Source organism: Crocodylus porosus, unplaced genomic scaffold, assembly GCF_001723895.1.
Source record: "Crocodylus porosus isolate Cpor-Errol unplaced genomic scaffold, CroPor_comp1, whole genome shotgun sequence".
NCBI classification, from domain to species: domain Eukaryota; kingdom Metazoa; phylum Chordata; order Crocodylia; family Crocodylidae; genus Crocodylus; species Crocodylus porosus.
Window position 1 is genome coordinate 23,449,343 of NW_017728915.1, and position 17,109 is coordinate 23,466,451.

The 17,109-nt window shown below is 42.8% G+C and overlaps 2 protein-coding genes across 6 annotated transcripts in view; one reads left to right on the plus strand and one right to left on the minus strand.

The window, feature by feature from the left end:
* PDCD5 (programmed cell death 5) overlaps positions 1-6,956 on the plus strand; it is an 8,650-nt gene extending 1,694 nt beyond the window's left edge. Inside the window, exons 2-7 of the mRNA XM_019535424.1 lie at positions 4-56; positions 143-183; positions 297-358; positions 1,910-2,001; positions 5,006-5,077; positions 5,609-6,956. Of these exons, the coding sequence (XP_019390969.1) occupies positions 4-56; positions 143-183; positions 297-358; positions 1,910-2,001; positions 5,006-5,077; positions 5,609-5,656 (368 nt within the window). The 3' untranslated portion in view covers positions 5,657-6,956. The remainder of the gene's footprint in view (positions 1-3; positions 57-142; positions 184-296; positions 359-1,909; positions 2,002-5,005; positions 5,078-5,608) is intronic.
* A 3,996-nt stretch (positions 6,957-10,952) lies between these two features.
* ANKRD27 (ankyrin repeat domain 27) overlaps positions 10,953-17,109 on the minus strand; it is a 75,917-nt gene continuing 69,760 nt past the window's right edge. For 4 of the 5 annotated variants that reach the window (XM_019535827.1, XM_019535824.1, XM_019535826.1 and 1 more), the window contains 3 exons: positions 15,474-15,555; positions 14,928-15,000; positions 10,953-12,741 (listed from right to left, as the gene is read on the minus strand). In XM_019535827.1, the coding sequence (XP_019391372.1) occupies positions 12,466-12,741; positions 14,928-15,000; positions 15,474-15,555 (431 nt within the window). In that variant the 3' untranslated portion in view covers positions 10,953-12,465. The remainder of the gene's footprint in view (positions 12,742-14,927; positions 15,001-15,473; positions 15,556-17,109) is intronic. The other variant, XM_019535828.1, reaches the window with a different exon arrangement.

Sequence of the window (17,109 nt, forward strand, 5' to 3'; positions counted from 1 at the left end):
AAGAGCTGGAGGCGCTCCGCAAGCAGCGCCTGGCCGAGCTGCAGGCCAAGCACGGGGTGAGGCCCGGGACAGGCGGGGGGCGCGAGGGCGGCCGCGGGGGAGGGGGGTGACTGAGGGGCGATGCGGCCTCGCTGTCTTTCAGGACCCCGCGAGCGATGTGGCGCAGCAAGAGGCCAAGCAGAGGTAGGAGGGGGCTGGGAGCGGGGGAGGGGGCCGGGAGTGGCGCGGGGCAGGCCCCGCAGCCCTTGGCCGGGTACTGAGCGCGCCCCGCCCGAGTAACGCACTCTGCTTTGCAGGGAGGCCGAAATGAGAAACAACATCTTAGCTCAAGTTCTGGATCAAGCCGCCCGCGCCAGACGTAAGCAACCCCCCCGGGGTCCTTCTCCCCACCCCACCTATCGCGTCATCTCCCTCCATCAGCACCCAACTGCAAAATGCAGACGGATAGATAGGCTTTTTTCCCCTTCTTGCCAGGGGAATGGGTCATTGAGGCAGGCTGGAGCTGCATCCCCCTGCTTATTGAGCTGCTGGTCTCTTTGCAGCACCATTTAAAAACAAAAACAAACTTGGTGGGGCCCTTTGGTTGAGAGTCACACCCCCAGAGTGATGTGTTCGGTTGGAGAAATGAGAGAAATGCATCACCGCAATCTACTTGGTGATGTCTGTTTTAAGACATAAGCCCTAGGTCAGTCTTTGTGCTGGACACCAAATGTCCCTAAACTCTGATAGTTTATTATAACAGGACTAGGAACAAATCTGGTCCTCGCAAATAGTGGCATTGGATTGATTCAGTGCTTCTTTAGAGGGAGACTTTAAAAGTAGCGGCAGTACCAGCTTTCCCATGCTACTCCAGTAGACTTTGAAGGATGCCTCTTGAAGTGAGAATCAGGGTCTCTTCCCCAACATCCATGCAAGGCAGAGTTCACTGTTGAGTTAATACAATATAGATGTTTATTCCTTAGGACAGCATTTCGCAAACGTGGGAATTGTGCCATGTGTTTATCATGACCTGAAATGGGGTTGCCATATCAGTGGATGGGGGTTGTCAGGATCGGGGGGCTATGCTGAAGAAATGGGGTCATGCTAAGGAAAAGTTTGGGAAGTACTGCCTTAGGATATTGAGTATGTTTAGACGCACATCTGTGGACAGTGTGGCAAAGACCCACTTTGAATGATAACAACTTTGGTCATAACTCTTCAATGGGACAAGAGTCCAGAGGTGAACAGTCTTCTGCTCCATTGCCTATTTTTATTAAATTCGGTTTTTGTGATTTACTTACAAGAATAAGTAGTGGATAGAGAGCATGGCTTTTTTGGTTGAATTAATAGACACACTGGCAGAGGCAAATGCCTGCAGGTTGTCTCATAGACAATAACAGGTTTGAACCCGGAACAAATGTTGAAAGGTACAAAAAAGTAAAACCTTAGGGCACCTGTACACAAGTGCTGAGCCCAGTTCAACTTGCTGGAATTCTAGCATGGTTGGGCAGACTTGATTAATGGAGTCTGCTGGAGGGTGGCAATTGCTGCCCTCCAGGAGCCTCGTGCATCTCATGTCCCTGAGCTTAAAAGTGGTAGTGTGGGGCACTTGAACTAAAGCTTGTTGAGTGAACTTTAGTTCAAGCACCACCCACACCATTTTCAAGAGTAGGGACACTGATACAGAAACATGGCAGCGTTTTAATTAGACTAGCTCTCAGAGCCGTCCTTATTAAAACACCTCCCACCCCCCACCTCCAGAGTATGTGCAAAAGTGCCCTTAGTTTTGTATAAGTTAAAACTCCGCTCCCCTTCCACTTTTTCTCGTTTCAGAACCTGGCACAAAGAGGAGTGAATTGTGTCATGTGTTTATCACTTTTAGGCTCGGTGAATGTAATAGAGTATAAAAGTAAACCTGTTTTTGTTACAGTAAGCAATTTGGCACTTGTGAAGCCAGATAAAGCAAAAGCTGTGGAGAATTATCTTATACAGATGGCAAGATTTGGACAGCTACCTGGAAAAGTAAGTTAAATTATGTTAGTTTGGGTCTTTCTTTTGCTTGGGGTTACTTTCAGATTATTGTTCCCAAAGAAATAAGGTTGAGATGTTAACGCTTATAACGGTTATGCAGTTTGAGAAGGTTTTTACCTCACAATCTTGAAATGTTTTCTTCATCCTCAAAACCAAGCACCCCTCAGGAATTGCCAAATAGCCCTCCTCTTCTGCTTAATTTAACTTAAAAGTCAGTTATTGTGTAGCCTAGTCATCTCTAACATTTTAAGGTGAAGATCACTTTTTGAAGTAAAGGGCAATCCAGGATCTACAGCCCACCCACCCCGCAGGTCAAATCTGGGGGAATGGAGGCAAATCAAGGCCTCCACAGTGAGGGAGAGAGTGGGGCGGAATGAGTGGCGCCCCAGCCAGGTCAGGGGCCGGGTGTCTCATCCAGGCATGGGGGCAGGGGGTTAGGGTTAGCGGCTCCTACTGTTGTACACAACCCAGCACAGGCCCGCAGGGCAAGTGCCCCCTCTCCCCATCTGTGCAAGGCAGCTGCCGCTGTGCCCCAAGCTTTAGCAGGGCTCAGAGCACAAAGCCCAGCACATAACAGCAGCCACCTCTCCCTGCACACAGATCAGTGGGGCACGTGGCCCAAAGGCCTCCACTGGGGTGCATGCAGCTTCTGGAGCCCCCACTCACCTGGTGGCAGGGGGCACAGAGTGGGATCATCCCCCTGTTCTCCACATGCGTTCTGCCACTTCTGATTGTGGAGCCTCTAATAGTCAGTGTCAGTTGGGGGAGCTAGCCCCCAGACTGAGGTCAACTGTCAGGGGCTCCCCAATAGGTCAGCTGATCATGATTGACTGGTTGGTGACCACTGGTATAGCCTCATGACATGAGCGCTACTCACTAAGTACATAACATTATGGAAATGTTTTGGCTTATACAGCAGCTACATTGGATCAAAAAATATCCTGTCTTTGCATAGAGCTCTTACTTGGCATTGTAATTTATTAAAATAATAGTTTTCTTCTACATTTTTCGGAAACCTGTATTTAATTCTCGTCTTTCCATGTCTTTTGTTTGTATGGTGTGGGGGAAGAGGTTAGGATCAAAGGACAAAATCGGCATAAGCCAATGCTACTGTTATTCTTGTTGATTGTGTAATTAATACAAATGGTGGAGTGAATCCACTTGGCTGCAAGTGTGGTAAAAAGCTGCATCTGACCTTACCATGACATCTTAGTGGTACTGTTACTACATCACTCAAGTTCTGCATATCTCTTGAGTGCAAGTAGAGGAGATACCAAGGAAGGGCTGGGAATCAAGCACTCAAACTAATCAACAGGGATCCTAGTTTTCTCCGATTAAAAATAGATTTGGAGGGGTTTAAATTAAAATCCCCCTGCAGCATCCCTAGGCCTGCTGATGCCCTTCCCCCCACCCATGCCTCTTGCCCCCCACCCACAGCTCCCAGCTGCCAGGGCTGTGGGCCTAGAGACCCAAGTCTGCAGCTCCCTGCCACCAACAGCAGGCAGCTGCAGCAGAAGCAGCATGGAGCTGTTTCCCCCACTGCTGCTCAGCTGGGGCCGGCTCCGGCTCCCTGGGCCCTGCCAGAGGGGCCCCCAGCCCCCTGCAAGCCCCACTTACCTCAGGCTCCAGAAGTGAAGAGTGACACTGAACTGAGTGGAGCCATGGCTGACAGTCTCAGGCCCTGCCCTTCCCCCTCCAGGTAGGGCTGGGGGTTTCCTGCCCTGTTTTGTAAGCAGCTTTTGCAGGCTGGAGCTCAACCAGCCTGCAGAGCTCTTTGCAAAAGCAGGGAATCTGGGTTTTTCTGCTAAAAGGGGAAATCTGTGGTTTTCTCTGTTTTTCCGTGGGAAACGGAAGACCAGGATCCCTGCTAATCAATAGTAAGTTCACTGCAGTAATGAAATACCAAAAGATCAGATATAGCACATGGTAAGTTGTGAACTGGAGCAAGCAGTTAAGTAGAATAAGGGATCCAGAATCCCTTAACAAGAAATCACTTACATGTAAACAAGTGTGTACCTGTATTAGTATAAGCCTGCTCTGCCTTCAGAGAATGGCTTAATAGTTTTTGAAGTCCAGGAAGACTGACAGTTCTGTAATAGACACTTCCACATTATACCAGCTGCACAAAGACCAGTTATAGTAATGCTTTGCTTTGGATGTGTGACACAAGCAATACAATTCTATCAGTTACGCTACTTCTTGCGTTCCCCACAGCATCTTAGAGTAGATACATATTCTGGGCAAAAGGTGTTCATATTCCTTGGGTGATTCAGATCTAATACCTTAATTATGCAAGTAGTAAAATTTCAGAGGTTGGCTATAAATTTAAGTGAATAGGGCTATGTAGTTTGTTATATTATGAGCTAGCTGATGCTGTTATGCCATGGTCACACAGCAGTGTGCCAGCTACCACACAACTTCACAAAACAACCCAACAGTTTTGATAAAGATAAGTTCTTACATTTACTAATTGGTCTTTTTTCAAAACTACAGCAAAAGCAAATGCTGAATGGAGAATGGCTGAGCTCTTGAGGCTGGCTCTCTACACCAAAAAACAGCTGTAAATTGGGTTCTGGGTAGATGGGAATTAAGGTCCTCTGGAAGACAAGGTATTTACACCCTCAGTTTCTGAAATCCAGATCTTAAGAGAACTCTACCTGTCCTTGATTTGGCTCCTAGAGACCATCTAATCTAAAAAAACTAGTTCCTGTTGAAAAGTTCCACCTTTTAAAATACTGATTGCCAGTGATTTGGAAATGCTGCAGTTCTGTTAGTTATCTTATAACTTGCCCCAAGAATATCTTTTGACTAGTGGTAGTAATATTCAGCATAACCAGTAACTCCTTTGTTCTTGAACCACTAATATTTTAGTCTGAGTAGTTTATTGAACACCTTTTCCAAGCGCATGTAGGGAAGAGAATGGAATACTGCTGATTCAATTGAGATAATAAGCCACTTCTTTCCTACTAATTCTGTTTTTATTTTGCCTTCCTAGGTATCAGAACAAGGTTTGATAGAAATACTTGAAAAAGTGAGCCAGCAAACAGAAAAGAAAACCACAGTAAAGGTAAATGGTCTCTTCCTGAACACAATATAAGATGTCCTCAGATAGAAGAAGTCATGGGCTAGAAAATAAGATGTGGATAATAAATACCATTTCAGAGCTGGTCAGCTGATTCCACCCCTACTTACCTGCTTTTCCACTAGTAGGTGTTGGCAGGTAGTCATAGGATTCTTTGGTAATGATGTAATAATATGCAGATACGGCTTAGTGTCAGGAGTGAGATGCATTCACAGGACAAGAACTGTAAACTGTGGTCTTGTAGAAGTAGTAGTAGTAATGTTACCCCCAAAATGGGCACATTAAAAGTAGTGTGGCTAAGGAAGGTAGATTTAAATTTATAGCAGTAGCTATTTTTTCTACCTTCTCCTACATTAGTGGTGCTCACTGAATTCTACATTATTTCTATGCTAGTAAAAGATCCAGGAAACACTTTTTTAGTATAGCCATAGGATGTTTTCCTACCTTACAAAGATTCAAGTTTTTAAGTTGTTGTATGCTGCATTTATTGTGCTCTTTGTAATTTTTTCTTTCTAGTTCAACAGAAGAAAAGTATTGGAATCTGATGAAGAGGATGATTATTAAATGCTACTGTAAGCGTGTCTGCCAAATTGCCAGGAAAAGGGCAAGGAACATACTGTACCAGGCATAATGATAGAGCTGAAAATGTTTACGTGTATGTACTTTCCGTAATTTTTTTGATAAAGGCCAATAAATGAACTCATGTTCAGTAAAATAAATTTATTAGAGAAAGGGTTTTTATAGCTTACATTTTTGTAGTATCAGAGGCCTGAGTGGTGTGGGTTTCTGCACTGCTTCCTTGTCATGAGCTTTCCTTTGACGCTGCTTAGCATGTAAGCGATGCCACTGGCACCATTATCTTGCTGCTGCCACCATAGGAGATCCTATAACTTGGTGGGGAGAAAAGGTATTAGGTTGCAAACAGCCACTGTCTGAAAGAATTCCCTGCACAGTCTAAATCACAGTACTTGATTTAGAAACAAGATCTCCACTGTGTGGGGTTAATCCAGCAGTTCACTGGATCTCAAACTAGCTTCCTGGAACCATTCCTGGATGTCACATAGAATAAAGTGTTTGGGGAACGAAGTAGTGGAGCTGGGGCATTGGTTCTGATGGCCTCTTAGTAAGAAGTCTACTGGATGAAAACGTACCCAGTGTCAGTCATATAACTTAGAGAGAAACCTGATGGGCTATGTATAATTATTTGTTGCTGTAGAACAAGTTTAAAAGTTAAAGTGGATATTCAGTAATGTTTAAACTTGATTAAATAACTAATGTAACAGCACTATTCCGATACATGGTATCATACAATCTTTACACTACCTCCATTTTTATCAAATGGCTGGAGTATTTCCCCCCAAAAAAACAATAGAGTTTGCCCTAAACTCCCTTTGACTTGCATGCAGAAGTAAAATTAGCCCTGTGATGTGCCTTTATTTGAAAATACAGTTATGGGAATGTGTGATATAAATATTGTAACATCCTGTGTGGTGTGATAAACATGTAAGGGAGAGGTCTTTTACACCAAAAATCTCTTTTCTGATGTGTACACAATTCCAATTGTAATGGGCTTGGAACTGAATAAAAGTGTTTAAACAGAGCAAGCATTTTCACCTGATGTGTTTGTGTGAATATTGTAAGAATATGTGATTAGTATAGTCAGTGCTTGCTTTTTTCCCTTTAAACTTGTGAAGTCTGTAGTATCCAGTAACTTCCCGGTCTTCAATGGTATCATGACTGGGCTGTAGTGCTGACTGTTTCTACAAAGGTATTTATTCTGAGCTTTGACAACACTTTGCATACAAATGTTTATGTTGACAAACATTTGTAGTTTTATACAAATATAAAGGCCTGTTTGCTTACACATATTCTCCTTGGAAATGTATAGAACTGGAAGGGACCTCTTGCACCAGTTAATCCAGTTCCTGCTCCTGCATACAACCATTTTATATAATCCCATTCATACATTTCTCAAGTTCCATCTTAAAACGAGTTTTTTGCTGCTACTGTTCTTGCTGGAAGGCTGTTCCAGAGCCTCACTCCTGATGGTTAGAAACCCCTATGTATTTGTGGCCTTTCAGAGAGCCAAACTAGTTTGTACAGTAAAAAAAGCTTGCTTTTGTTGCTGTAGACTAGGGGGGACCAGAGTTACTCACTCTGGGAACCACATACAATCCTCCACAGAAGTTCAGGGGGGGGAGGCTGAGCAACCTGGAGTGGAGGTAACCCCCTCCACCCCTGCTGTGAGCTGTGGTTTGGCTGGAGACCAATCATAATAATACCAGAAAAAAACCTCATACAGCTTGGAGACTTGTGACAGCACTATACATTGGTGAGAAAGCTCCCCTTGGCAACCTATGATAAATGCTGTTGTGTTCTCCAGCTCTTCTGTTTTACTAAAAACAACTAACTTGGTTTGATTTGGAGCCATCACAGAGATGAATTATATGCACTGTTCTGATGTTTATTTCTGCATCGATGGTTTTATATTCTAATTGTGCAAGTTATAAAATAAACTTGCATCATTTTCTTGTTATTTGAAAATTGCTTATGTTCCCATCAAAATGTAGGCTATGATAGCTAGAGTGACTGGGCTATCATGGTCTGTATTAAGCTCTCAGCATGCAAGCATATTTATATTAAAAAGGAATCGGGTATAGCCACATCAGAAAAAATGCATAACTCAAATTAAGACCCATTTAACACATAGTGGCCCTTTTACATCTTTTAGAGCAAGTAAGCAATATTTATGGCTGGAGTGCTGGAAAAAACCACACTGTCTCCCTTGTAAGGTGCTAGAGTGCTGGCATGTCAGAAAAACAAAACCAGGGTGGGAGGTACATGGCAGGATGCACTGCATATTAATATAGGTAATAATCATGAATGTTGCTTTTTTGCTCTTTTTTTTTATACAGTAAATACCAGGTTTTCTAAAAACTCTAAACCTCGTGACAATAAATAAAACTTCATATACTGCTTTTGTTCTTGTGTATCCTTTTTTTTTGTTAAGCTTGTTGTGATGAGAGGGAGCGGGGGAAAGAAAAAGAAAAAGGGGAAAGCACAAGAGAGAAAGTGTGGGTCCACTGCTCAGGTCTCTCCCACTGCTACTGTCTGTGGCTCAGGCTCATGGTCCAGGGCAGCATCTGGCTGGATGGAGGCAGTGACACTTCAGCAGCTGGGGTGCTCGAGCCTCCCCAACAGTCCCAGACTGGGAAGAGCCTGGGCCCAGGGGAGGGTGGGCCTGGCTGGGACGCAGGCAGACAGGCACCTTGTCGCACTAGGACCAGGCACTTGGGGCAGGGTCTGGGCAGTGCAGGGGAAAGCACTGTGGGCAGGCCAGCCTAGCCAGGCCCTTGGGAAGACGACAGCCAGAGGAGAGTGGGGCTAGGCAGGAATCAGGGGCTGCCCTCGGGCTCCGCAGAGTTGAGCTGCGGTAGGGGGCAAAGAGCCCAAAGCAACAATTTAAAAAACATTTTTAAAACAAATTTCCAAATGCACCAGCTGGCATGCTGAGAAAAATGTCTCCACATGCCACAAATTAGCACAGGTGCCAGGAGGTGCCTATCCCTGTTCTAAAGCAACTGATTTGAGTTACCTGGTACCTGCTTATTTCTTTCTGAATCAGTTCCCTATGCCCTCCTTCCTTCTGGTTAGGTGCAGTAATACTGACTTTAAAAAAACAGCCCTTAAACACATTTCAGGTTCCTGCACCTTCTAAATGAACTTATTTAAATCAAGGAGGACCTTTTGTACTAGGTTATAAGAGTTGGACATGTAGGGCATTTATACACAAACTTTGGGAGGCAGAGGGTGACTCTCAGAGCCACTCCAATTAAAACACCTGGAGCATCACGTGTAAGCATCCCTGCACGCTTCAGTTGCAGCACCCCCATTGCCACTGGAGTCTGCTGGAGCACAATAATTATCATACTCCAGCAGACTCGATTAATCAAATCTGTTCTGATGCATTAAGCAGCCTCAGTGTACACATATAGGCACCCCTAGCACTTCATTAATCCGTCTGACAGGCAGAGGGAAGCCATCATCATTTTAAGCTGGAAAAAAAATAGATGGGTTTTTACAAAAATAAGAGTCTGGAGCCCACTTACCTGAAGGACTGCTGCTCTGTTGTGGACAGCTATACTGTAAAGTTACCGAGTGTCATGGGGAGAACATTTTTGGAGGAAGGGCCCATCTGTGACTGGAATTCACTTTGGCTGGTTCAGATAGGCAGCCCAGGCTACAAGCCCGCTGAGGGAAGGCTGAAGAGCTTGTGAGTGCTCATTTGGTGATTGGAACGTGTGGGCTGTGATGGATGTTAGGCACTGTTTAATAATGGATGGCAGAGCACATAGGATTGCTGTTTGGAGTTCTTTAAAAATAAAAACCCTAATCAAGGCTCAAAAGCTTCTGTTCAACATTTCAGCTTTGATCATTGTGTCTCAAAGTGCTTCAGTAGCTCTGATGTATACATGCTCAAGGCTACTTGCCAAGCAAATTAATAAGTATGCAACTCCCTGTTAGAAAGGCTCAGTATAATATAAGATTGCTAAAGCCTCTGAGAAGCATTCTTATGTAAGCAGTTGCAGTAGCATCCCTAATGCAAAGGGCTGAGGATGCAGATGAGGGTGTTTCTCATGTAAATTAGATACAGTTGAAAACAGCAAAGACTAAAATTATCTATACCGGTCACATATAACAACAGCAACAAGGTTATTAATACCTTTTAAGGCTGAGAGTTTTTATAATAAACACTGTTACCCAAGCTGCTTCATCAGTTGCACAGAAATACATTTGGAGTGTTAAGCATCTTAAAATTGATTTTTCCTTGCATTCAAAAGTTATATTTGCTAGAAGAATTACATTACTAACAGAATTAAAAAGCTTCAAGTAATTAAATCAGCAATTCATATCCACTCTCACTTTTTTCTGACTTCTCCAAAAGACTGAAAGGAGTGAGATTAAAACTTCCATCTCCCAATGGAGCAGTTATTATTTACAGCATAACAAAACTTTTTGCCAAGCTAGTCAACATAATGGGTGTAAAACAGCTCCATAATGACAAGGACTTGGCTCTGTTTGAATTAGTGCCATTGTGTGGACAATGCTCTATTTGATTATTTAATCCCCATGTCTCTGCGTATAATCAGTGGCAATATGTCATCACTATTAAAAGCATCTAATGAACTGATGTTTTTTGATCATCCATATTGTCAAGACATCTTACCCAAGCTGTGAAGTCAGTTTTTCCTTTGTTAAGTAAATGCTATAATTAAAAAATGGAAGTTGGTCCTCATAATCAATTTTGGAGTCCATCCCATCCATCTTCAGATAAGCTTTACCCATATCTTAAATTTACAAATGATATTTTACACCTCTCCAGGCACTCTGTAAGCGATTTTGCTGTGCAATCTGCCTTGGTTAAGTAGATAATTATTTCCATTCTTTATTGAGAACCAGAAATGCAACTTGCCTTGGGTCACATTCATACTGTTATGGGGACCAGGATTATGGACCAAATCTCCCATCTCCTATACCTACAACTTAAGCACAGATCATCCTTTTATCCCAAGTTATTTATCGCTTGTGATAAAGAGTGGACAGTACTGGACAGGGAGGGAATGACAAGCATGGAAGAAAGCAATCTAGGTCTAGAAATACCCCATTTAAATTAAAAGTTTCTGTAACTTTATACACAGCCCTTTGTCTGCTCAGTAAGATACTAGCATGGAGGAAGGAGGAAACGTGCAGAGGCACTTCACCTAAAAGCAGCAATTCCAAGAGATCACTTGAAGCACAAAAATCCAAGAAATAAGTGCAAAAGAGTCGCAATTTAAATAAGCGGTCAGAGTTAAGAGCATTTTCAAGAATTGTTATTTACTAGTTTCTCTTTTCCATCATTTGGCACAAATCCAAGGCACATTAGAAAATTAGATGAACTCATAAATTACTTAGAAAAATATACACACAACCCTTATCTGCGAACATTTTGCTTCTCACATTAAAAAATTATTTGGAAACAATCCTCTAGCAAGCCCTCTGGCTTCACGGTGCCCCAAGCAGGTCATCAACATTACAGTAAAAAGAACCAAACTTGTCCATACAAATAGTTTATAAAAAGAAACAAAATGCTACTTGGATGTGATCACCTGTAAACCAAAATGATCGTGTAAAGAACCTGGTATAGTTATTCAAGTATTTCTATGTTATAATCCCCTTTAAAAAAATATTTCTGAACTGAAACATGTTAAGAAGCAAGTTCCAAATCTAAGCCTCCATCTAGTTATCTGTAAGTATCTTTTAAAGTGATCACCTCTGAAATACAGATAACATATTCCTCCATGAGTTGTACCTTTATTGGACAATTAGCCCCATTGATTTAAATGGATCTACTTGCTTGAGTAAGGAATATTCATTAATGTATAAGAACAGGCAAGCAGGAACAAGTTCTTACACAGTGGCTATGTCTGTAGGCTTGTGTGCACACAGAAGTGTGAACAGTTGTGCATTTTTGTCTGATTTACTTGTTAAAAATTAAAGTAGCTTTGTGCATTAGGCAGGTTTGTTTCCGCCTAGAGAAACATTTGAATTGGGATCTGAATATTAATCCAGAGCTGATCTTTGTCAAGGTCTTCCTGCTTTGTTCCCAGCATCCTAGCCCTGTTGTGACAGGATCTCATAGACCCAGTGCAAATAAATGTCCCATTGGAACCAATGAGGGCTTTGTCATCATAACAAACTGCAGGCTTCTAGCCCTTCATGTTCCTTAAGTCTACATCTCTATGCCAGGTTGAAGTGCACAGGATTGTAGTGCCCTGTTTTTCCAACTAGTGGCAACATACAGGATGTAGTTAGTAAAGAAAGTATATTTAAATACATACCATCATGGTTTGTGGTGTTATGGTAAAAAATAAACATTTTTTAAATTATTTCTGATAATAAATATAATTTAACCAATTTAGTGACAAAATTAGAAGGAGGAAAAACTAATTCAATGCTTTATAAAACAAGAGTGGTTGGCTGGGAATTACTGTATAGCCTTTTTCTTCTTTACTGTAATCATTTTTAATAAGTGCTTTGATAGAATTGGGAGTCATTTTTTCTGTCTAAATACTTTGACATCTCAATATGTCTCAGTTTGCCGAGATCAGTAACACATTAGCTGGGTAGGCATCTTCATAATAAACTGAGAGGATTCTAGCTCCAAAAATGCAAGCCAAGAACATTCTGTCTCTGCTAAAGATTTAGCCTTCTGATCCATTTTTGAAAGCATAGCTTGCAAGCTTCATTTACTTCTTTAATTCCCAGCAAGAGGATATTGATACCGACACCACCTGGTTTTCCTGTTTTTGGCAGGAAATTCACACTTCTTGTCAGTGTTTTGAAAGCAAGTCAAAGCAGTCTTTTGATTGTGAAATACTTGGATCGCTAGGACTGGTTAAATTGCAATTTTCACTGACATTCTCTGCTGAAAGTGCCACATTAACAGTGTGTCTTCGATGCATTAGTTTACTTCTAAGAGGAGCTTCTAGTGCATCATCATCTTTCACAGGTTCACCACTGCTTTCTGCATCAGTCGTCTTAGCTCTGCTCTGTTTCAATGTTTCAACAGGTTTTAGCTTGGTTTTATCAAAGTTCTTAATAGCCATCTGTGTGGAGGGGAAGAATAATTCATATTAAAGGCATTTTGTGACTCCCTGACTACAAAAGTCAAATGATTCCATTTTAAATATGTGCTAAAAGATGAATTCCAAGGTGTTTTGATACTACAGTATAATAAATACTACTGAGGACATATAGCAAGGATTTAAACTGCCATACAAAATGCAATAATTATTACCCCCAAGTAAACAGGAATACAGTTTACTTGCCTGACATTACACATACCATGGCAAAAGCCAAGAATAAATCCAAGGTGTCCCATAACTCTTTGTTACCGCATTGTCCACATGACCATAGAACCTCTCATATACCTTTGTAAGTTATGTCTGAGGTATATCTACCACAAGTATTGGTGTCTGTACCCTTCCAAGACAGCTGAAATAAGTCAGATTGTCTCTACTCCCACTCTGGAGTCTGGAGAAAGAGCCCTTTTGCTTCTAGGATTTTGTAAGCCAGGCCAGACTTTCTGTATTAATTCCCAAGACCTCGCTGTTTGGGTCACTTCCTCTTTGATTATTTTTAATTCCTCTTCTCAAACCTGCTCTTCCTCCTCTTCTGTTTATCAGAGTGATTCTCCTGGGTGATTCTCCTGGCAGACTGGACACCTCCCAAATGTTAAAGTGATTAAAACATAGAGTCCAAATGCAGAACACAAACTAGTGCTTATTTCTGATCCCCATTACTGAAACAACGGAAACAAAACCTTCTAAAAGTGGCAGAGGATTCTATCACAGATAAATCGGCTTGCCCAAGTCACTGCAGAAATTCAATGGCACAAATGGGATCGATTTTAGGAGTCCTGGCATCTAGATCACTGATCCAACTGCAAGCAACTGCTTCCTAGAAATGTGCAATTTAGTGCTTATAATGCAAAAGCAACTTTGACCTGGAACACATATTCAGAAGCCGATCCCTCCAAACTCTGGAGGCTTATCAAAGCTGGTCTCTCTTTTTGACCTGTATCATCCATCACTACTTAAGACATGAGGAGGCCATATAGGGAATGTTGCCGAGTTGTTGCAGGCTGGATCAGTATTCCCCCCGAACAACTTACCAAAGCTCCCTATGTGGGATAGGGCTGCAGGTGGGGAGCAGCGTTCAGGCAGGCGAGGGACAGGCAAATGTAGCTGGGAACACACAGCAGGGGGTGGTGACAGCCTGGGGCTGGGGCAGAGCCACAATCCCCAACATGCCCCTATAATGTGCATGGGTTTCACAGGCAGGGGGATGCAGGGAGTGGATCAGGGATTGCAGCTCTGCCTCAGCCCTGTGCTGTCAATGCCCCAAGATCCTGGCCCTGGCCTTGGATGCAGCTCCCTGCCCACCTGTGCAGCTTCTGGCCCATCTTCATGGAAACCCCAGGATCTTAGGGCATTGACAGCGCAGGGCCAGAGCAGAAATGCAATGCTCTCCCCACATGACCCTCCCTGCAGAACTGTGACTGTGCCCTGGCTCCAACCCCACGGTGTCACAGCCCCATGATCCCAGGGTCTTCGTGGAGACTGGCTGGGAGACACAGGCAGGGCACATGGCCAGGATGGGAGCTGTGTCTGGGGCCAGGATCTTGGGGCGGTGACAGTGCAGGGTTGGGCCCAGGACAGAGCTGTGATCTGCTCCCTGCACACCCCTGCCTCCGGAACCATTGCCCATCACAGGGGTGTGAATCGCAGATCACGGCTCTGCCCTGGGTCCCAGCCTTGCAGGTCACTGCCCCAGGATCCTGGGGTCTTCAGAGCCCCACTTGCCTGTCTTGCTCCTAGACACTGCACCCCAGCAGCCTGTGGCCCCATCCTAGCCACAGGCCCTGCCCAAGCGGGTCCCACCCCTGCTGGTGGGCCCAGGGCAGATGGGCCAGGGTGCCCAGGCAGTGGAGCTGGGTCCAGCAGAAGCAGCCAGAAAGCACTACTGTTGCCAGGAAAGAGAGTCTGACCACCACACCACCCCAGCCCAGCTCCACTGCCCTCCATCGGGTGGTGGGACTGGCCGCACGCACTGCGGCCCAGGCTGCCCTTTGCATTTGGACTGGGCGGGACCAAGGGACCCACTGTGGGCCACGAAAAATCTCTCCACTGGCTGGATTTTGCCCACCTGACTTAGAAGCTTCATTCAGTATATTTTAATCCAACATAAAACAATAATAATACAGCTAATGCAAGAAAGCCGTTCTTCCTACCTGGTGCAATAATTCATCATCAAAATTAGGGACGCTTTTGTCTCTTGTTATTGTTCTCCGCAAATATTTTGACCTAAAATGCACAAAAAGGATCATCACGAACTAGAAAGCGACACACCCTCATCAAGAGTCTCTGCTAAACTGCCTTGCACAGCAACCAGCCACCAGATGGCAACATTTCAACAACAATTGAGACTCAAATATCTGATTCATGTGCCTCTTAAAAATGTACAGCCTACTATTTTGTGGGGATAAAAACAGCTTGTCAGATTATGTACATTAGTGTTTAAGTGAAAATGGCAGACTAACATCTAAGTATTATCATTATCAGAATGCTCAGATGGTATCATGAAGTACATCTTGGATGAGATTTTCAAAACATATTTGGCTACATGTTGCAATGAATGGGAGATGTATGGCCAAATCCCAAAGCTGGGCTCATCCCAGTTGTGATAAACCTAATCCATTTTCTTCTTTGAATAGTGATGTTGTGTATTTGTTGGGAAGTATCACCCTGGGTACTTCCAACAAGGGTTCTATGCTTACTTGTTAAATCTGTTGATTGATTGGACAAGCTGAATTCGTCTGCTGACTGGATCATCTGCTTTCTCAAATGGCATAGTATTTACTACAGGTTTAAAACAAAAAAGGTCAAAATTAAATTTGAAACATATTTTAGCATCAAACAAGCAGAGTTTTGAATTCAAAAATTGACGGATTGAAATTTAGTTTAAAATCATATTAGAACTATAATAGGAAAGATCTGAACCAGAGTCATGTTTTCTTTGGTTTGGAAACTGTAAATCACTACGTTGTAAAAAGAAAGAGAGCTCTGATCAGGACTGTTGCAGCTTCAGTAGGGGATTTTCTTAACTAAGTAAAAATAACTCCTGAGTTCAAGGACTTTAATTTAAAATGTTCACCAGTCAGGAGTAAACCACCAACCAGAATCAGCTGAACTACCATCACATTGCCTCACCTGTTAATTTCATTAGTAATCTCTTTTACTGCCTTGGGAAACAACCACAATCTTCCCTGAAAGTAACATTTCTGCCATTAGCACAAAGATATTGCTCTAAATTTTGTTCTTCTGGTAACCTACAAAATACAGGGTGTTTATACACTCCTTGCACAATGTTAAACTTTAATAACTTTGGATATACACATGATAGAAGCAAACTGTAAACAGTGATGAAAAAGATAATTCATTAAATTTTTTCGCACAATGTAAGTTATGCATAGGGTAGGGATCACAAATGCAATTCATGAAACCCATTACATTTTAATTCAATTTTATCAATACCTCTCTAAAAATGTTTTAAGTTGTACTTATAGGGCAACAGAGTTATATTATTTTGAAGACTGAAAAGCAGGTGTTCAAAAATCAACACTGGAATTTGTTTATCCATTAAATAAGTTAAAAATCTTACTTCTACCAAAATTAGTTTTCTCCCCACAAGTGAACCTCTTTAAAATGGATTAGCTTGTACATGGTGTATGTGCAATTTGGGCAGAATAACCATATGGCTACAATCTTATTATAAACAATGCAGGTCTTAGTTCAGGGGCAGGCAATTATTTCGGGCAGATAAATATGCTGCTACTTTTTTACCATTGTTTCAACAATGCAATCTCAGGTCAGTCATTCAGATGTACTTTACAGTGTCTTGAGATAAACTGTTACTATTTCTTATCCCATGACATTTTAAAATTTATCCTGGGACAACATACACTGATTTCTGAACAACCACAGGATAAAATGGCAGGCAGCCCCAGACCCAATGCGCTGGATCAGTCCAGGGGCCCTTTGGCACATGGGGCTGGCAGCAGGCTCAAAAATATAGGCTTGGCTCCCTGGTTACTGCTACCCAAGGTAAGTATTTTCTTCATAGTACCTTTTAAAAAAACAGGATGTGTGTTATATTCAGGGATGCATTTTATGCAATAAAATACAGTACTAAGTATGCAAAAGCAGCCATGTACTTTAAACAAGGTAAAGTTGTTTGTTTCTTTTCAAGATCATTAGATGCAGGGGTAGCAGTGGACATAGTCTTCCTGGACTTTTGGAAGGCCTTCGACACTGTCTTTCACCCTGTTCTCATTAAGAAACTGGGGGGCTGTGGTGTCGACACCCACACAGTCAAATGGGTCGCCAACTGGCTGGAGGGCCGCACCCAGAGGG